Below are 6,000 nucleotides of genomic sequence, written 5' to 3' on the forward strand. Positions count from 1 at the left end.
CAGGTTCTCTCACCCCCTCACCCCCCTCCCAAAAACCACACACACAAACTCACTATCCTGCTGGTAATAGCTCATCCAAAGTGACCATTCTCCCTACAATGTGCATGATAATCAAGGTGGGCCATTTCCAGCACAAAACCTGGATTTGTGCTGGAAATGGCCCACCTTGATTATCATGCACATTGTGTAAAGAGTTGTCACTTTGGATGGGCTATCACCAGCAGGAGAGTGAATTTGTGTGCGGGGGTGGAGGATGAGAAAACTTGGATTTGGGCTGGAAATGGCCCAACCTGATGATCACTTTAGATAAGCTATTACCAGCAGGACAGTGGGGTGGGAGGAGGTATTGTTTCATATTCTCTGTGTATATATAAAGTCTGCTGCAGTTTCCACGGTATGCATCCGATGAAGTGAGCTGTAGCTCACGAAAGCTCATGCTCAAATAAATTGGTTAGTCTCTAAGGTGCCACAAGTACTCCTTTTATTTGAAAAGTAAAACCCAGACCAAGCTTCTCTCTCCTGCTGGGTGTATACACCATGCTGTCTCCTCTCCCATTTGTTGTCTTGATTGCTTGGTTTATCTAACATGTAACTAGACCGTCCTTATCTCTGCCTGAGGACTGGCTGGTCAGAGAAGCAAACACATTCCTTTGTCTAGGGCAGATTTGTTTACCAACTCCCTGCAACATGCCTAGTTTAAATACATGTTAGTCACGATTCCAGCCTATGCCCATATCTCCTTATAACCACTTAGTGTATGCAGAGTGCAAGAATATTAATAATCAGTGAGTTATTAGTTTTCCAATATTTTACATACCACCTATCAGATTAGGACATCAGTGAATTGGGGTTCATTGAACCGGCCAGGCCAGCTGAAACTCATGATCTGATACCAGTGAGCCCCTTGCCCTCTGGCAGTGGGATGCTGTGAATGTCACACCCACCCACCCTGTCCACCTCCACACCCAATCTCACCACCGCCTCCATCCTTCTCGTGTCACCATTCCTAGCTACAGCTAGGCCAGGAATCAATGTTTTATTTCAGAGAAAAAAACAAAACTTCAGAAAAAATATTTGGTTCAGCCCTGAAACTGTTTGGAACTCATCAGCAAATCCGAGAAGTCCACTTAGGGTCATACAGAAACAGCGTGTGCTCCCCCTTATAACCTTTAGCCCCATGATTAGGGCACTTGCCTGGGATATGGGAGACCCTAAGTTAAATTCCCACTCAGAAGCAGGGACCTGAACTCTGATAATTCATCCCTGCCCTACAGGTGAGTGCAGTAACCCAGGCAATTGACTATTCTGGGCTGGAATGCTCTCACTGTCTCCTGGTGAAGCTTCTCCACTTTGAATGTTTCACCTCTGAAACCCAGGAAATGATTGGTGAAGTACGTGTCACTATTGTGTGGGTCTGAGGGAGGCAGTTTGGAGGGAGGTGAACTGGGGCATGGCTGAAGCAGGGGCAGGAGTCCCAGCTGGGGGTGGGTTGTGGGAGTGGGGGGCACAGCTCATTGTGCGGGTCAGGCTCCATAACCAAGGTAGCATGCAGCCCTGCAGAGATTTGCTACTGTGAAATACGTATACAGCTGCACAAGGTAGGAGACAGCAAGGAGCAACCTCTTACATGTTAGTGACCCACCTGCCATTCACTACTGCTTCCCTCCCTCCTCTGCCTGGTCACTGGTCCTCCCCCACCCCCCGCTACAATCTTTAAATGTTTCTCATAGGGAATTTGAGAAAATGTTTTTCTCCCATCTGCATTTACCTGCTGGTCAAAAAGTGTAACTGCAGATTTATCTGTGATGAGTATTTTATGTTCAGTTTTTATACAGCACATTCCCTCTCCAGTAACAGGGGCTGTAACTCCTTCTTAGGGGTCGGGGACATCAGAACCCTCAGAGCAGAGAGCTCCTGGTAGCTGCAATTATAGCTATATATTGATGGGGAGGGGAAGCACTGTTCTATATTATGTCATGGTGAAAACAAATCCCCTCCCCAAGGGACAGTGACTATTATGGGGAGTCCAGGAGCTCTGGCTCCACCTCCATGTCTCTCTTCTTGAGGGGATTCATTCTCTGGCACTGAGTCAGAATAAGAACCTTAGTGTCTCTTCTGACACTTCGCCTCTCTGTGGGAACCCACGTGTTGGGCTTGAGATAAAAGAGTTTACTTTAGTTTTCTTTTAATTTATTTAAAGCCTTTTTCTGTCTGATTAATTGTATCCCCACATTCTCTCTCCACCCCTCCCCCTTCAATCACACAGGTAGGTATTGTCCCATTTCACAGAAAGGGAACCTGAGGCACTGAGAAATTATGTGAGATGCCCCAAGGTCAGACAGTAAATCTGTGTCAGAGTCAAGAATGGACTCTCATTGCCGGATTCCCAGTGCAGGGCTTTCAGCATACAGCCATCTGTAAGTACACAGGGGGCACAGGCTGTGTGCTCATGTATTCCACGGTGTCCTCACAACAGCACTGACTGGGCACTGATTATTATGATTTGTTCTTCGTGCCATTCCCAGTAGGGCATATCTGCTGCAGCATGTTTGCTCTCTGGTTTCAGCAGACACCATCATATTACACCTGCCCCTTGCTCTTTATGGCCCTGAACCAGCAAAGGCACTTAGTCATGGGGACTAACTCACATGCTTAATATTAAGCCCGTGCTTAAGTGCTTGTTGAAAGGGAGCCCACATTAGCTCCTATAGAGTAATGTGTTGATTTAAAGCTGGCCCTGTTGTTTATAAATCCTTTTGTGCTGTAGTCCCTGGCTGTATTGAGTCCCCTCCCTCCTTTAAACTCATTTTTCTATAAGTCTAGATTGTGTAACACTGGTGGGACTCTTACTCCCAGGATTTGTCTCGCAGACTGCACTGGATTCACTGGGACTGTTCCTGTCACAGAGGGCTCAGCAATGGCAGGAAGAAAGATGGGCAACAATTTCACAAAACCATTTCTGTTCTGCTGCATTTTTTTTCTAAATTTTTGACAAAGAGGAAAACATGTGCCTGCTGAGAGTGTCGGTTTCAGCACTGTGAAACTTTTCGGTGGAACCAGAATCCAGCCCGTACATAGGTGTCCATTTGCAGATTTGTAAAGTGCCCCATTATTGAGGGAGGGTGGTAGAGAACTCAGCAGCCATTCTAAGATGCATTTAAATCAAGCTGATAAACTTGCTCAGGGTCTGGTGGGTTATGAAATTTTAACTGGACACAAGTGTGAGGGGAACATTCCTGTTCCACATGGACTCAAATTTAAAGACAAGAAAAGGAAGGTTGTAACCAGCTTCTATTATTAATCTGACCAGACTGTTGACCAGTGGAGTATATGGCTGCCTTCTCTCCCTGCAGAGTGCGAGTTCCACCCATTGTAAGTAATGGGAGTCACTCCACCCTGCTGGGAGAATAGGTCCCCCTGGTTTCACATGACCCAGGCCATAGCAATTTGGTTACCCAGGAATACAAGTGGAATTCTCTGTGGTTTCCCTGTGCTAAAGTTCAGTTTTATCATCAGATCAAACCCCAGCTTCTTCTGTGGGAATTTTTTGGGAAGTTCAGGTAAAACCCCCCACTTCAGAAAATGTCCTTGCTCTGGAATCCTCAGCACCTACCCTCCAAGGCACAGAGACGTTGCAGAGCTATCTGTGATCTCTACATACCAGCTGTGATACCGCAGTTTGTCTCTAGCTAAATATTTGAGGTTTCTAAAATCTGACTTTCATCTTCAGCTTCACCTGTTCACACTGCAGCTACAGAACAGCAGCGTCTCAGACTGCAGCAACTCACAGAAACAGGCTGCTACTGAACAGTTCAGTGTCCTGACAAGTGCATCATTCAAACCCTGCTGAAGTTGGCCTGGCACATTTGACAAACACAGGACAATTATTCACAGGTTCCATACACAAGCACAGAGCTGGACAGGCGATGAGGCTGGAAGTCATAATACAGAAGCCCATTTTGCTTTTCTTGTGATTAGTTGACAGGAATTTCTAAGCACTGAAGCCATTAGTTCACTAAAAGCAACTCTGGGGTCACAGTGCTACAAGACTGATGTATTTTATAAAGCACACAGACTGTGACAGGGTCAAATCTATGATTATTGCAAATATATAAACCTCCTCTCTCAGAATAACCAATGGGAGAAAATCAGAAACACAAATTTATTTAACCCCAACTGCCTGTTTTCCATTTGCTTCCTTGACTTCTGGAATAAAACACTATTTCTAGTGGATTGAAACTTCCTACTTCTCTTCTGCCCAGCTCATCCAGTGAAATAAAGCAGGCACTTACCCATGGTGTCCTGAAGAAAGAGGAGAAGCCAAAGCAGCTGAGTGGAGAGATGTCCCTTCATTGCCAGACGGACCTGCCGTCCTCTCCTGACACTGCACAGCCAGCACGGAAACACTCTGCCAGGGCTCCTCTGTGTCTGACAAGTGACAACAAAGCAGTGGCAGGGAAATATGTAGATTCAGATGCTGGCATCAGCTGCCAGAAGGAACCAATAGAAACAATATTCACCTTTTTAGACTTTATCAGAGAGTTTATCTAAAACTTCATGCAGCTAAAACATCCAATACAATTCTAAAATTCTGGTTGTTACCATATATGAGTGACGAGTCCGCTTCTGATGTCATGTTCGCTTCAGTCTCAGATCATAATGTAACCACCCTCCTTGGCGTAGGGCAGAACTCTGTGAAAAATGATTCTGTCTGATTAGTCAAATAACTGTAGAGCCTACAATGCTGCTCATTTGACAAACTAATTAAGAAAACAAATGTAGGGAAAAAATAAACCTCTAAAATTGAACCCCTCAGAGCTGTCTGTGTCCAGTTGTAGCCAGGCCACTAAAACCACAGAGTTGGGATGTTACCACTGTGGTTAGCTGTATCCAAAGGAGAAGGGAACAACCCCTGCTCCCTTTCTGGGACCCAGACTGCTCAGGGCTTCCTGAACGGAGTGGGAATGGCAGTGGTACATTAGTGGTAGGAGCGTGTCATGGAGCTTCCTTCTTCAGAGGTGACCACCAGTGGCAGCAGAGTCTCAGAGGGCTTCCCATTCACCGTGTCAGAGCTTGTTCTTAACACGGACTGACTAGGTTCTGAGTGACCATCTCGCATACCGTAGTGTAGGTAGCAACCCACTCCAAGACTCTCTGTCCAGGCCAGTTCTAGGACTGCCCTGTGTGGTAACTCTAGTCAGCACAGGCTGCGTTAGTCAGTCTGGGAGCAAGAGAGAATCACAGGGTCCTGGCCACTTCTATTCATCTGAATAGAGAATCTCCACAATAGTCCGTGCAGCTGAAACCCGTCTCTTCTCTACAGTGAAGAGCAGCACATCGGCTGTAGGACACGAGCTTCCCAGGAGACAGCAGCAAGTTAACCAGGAGAACAACATAGCTGATCTCCAGTGGAAAGTGGGTGGGAGAGGTCAATCAAAGGTAAAAACCAGCCTGAAAGAGCCGTGTGTAGGTGTGTGTTAGAACAGGCCTAACAGAGGCGTTTAGAATGGAATCTGAAATCAGCCCATCGCAGCAATTGTGGTACCAAACCGAAAAGCGGCCTTGTAGGAAACAGCTCTAACGCAGGCATCTCTGGCACTTTGCCACCCCTACCTCATGAAGGCCAAAGTGCCACAGCGTGAGCTCCTTGGCAACGAACAACAAGGTGTTTCCCCAGACAGACGCCATCTTGGTGAGTGGCGAGAACTCAGAATCAGCACAGGAAGTTCTCTCTCATCTGTCCAGAGAGCGGCAAAGACCAGGAACCATGCGGCAGCTACCCCAGCTCTGCCTTAACTACAATCCTTGTCAGCGGCTCACCATGCCAGGGCCAGGACAGCACAGTGCAGCCCCTGACCCTGAATAACCAGAACACAGGTCAGAGAATTGAAGAACTGACTGATAATGGAAGAAGGTGCTGGCAACGTTACCGGGAGGGGGGGTGAGCTCTCCTTGACACAGCTCTGATTGTTTTTTCTGCCCCAGGAGGTGAACAAGTGG

General features: G+C 46.8%; 1 protein-coding gene across 1 annotated transcript in view; it reads right to left on the bottom strand.

The window, feature by feature from the left end:
- Positions 1 to 5,688, bottom strand: part of LOC144268527 (antigen WC1.1-like) — a 64,476-nt gene extending 58,788 nt beyond the window's left edge. The window contains exons 1-2 of the mRNA XM_077823485.1: positions 5,614 to 5,688; positions 4,293 to 4,302 (exon numbers count right to left, since the gene is read on the bottom strand). Of these exons, the coding sequence (XP_077679611.1) occupies positions 4,293 to 4,302; positions 5,614 to 5,688 (85 nt within the window). The remainder of the gene's footprint in view (positions 1 to 4,292; positions 4,303 to 5,613) is intronic.
- Positions 5,689 to 6,000: the final 312 nt, after the last annotated feature.

Source organism: Eretmochelys imbricata, chromosome 1 (genome assembly GCF_965152235.1).
Source record: "Eretmochelys imbricata isolate rEreImb1 chromosome 1, rEreImb1.hap1, whole genome shotgun sequence".
Classification (NCBI taxonomy): domain Eukaryota; kingdom Metazoa; phylum Chordata; order Testudines; family Cheloniidae; genus Eretmochelys; species Eretmochelys imbricata.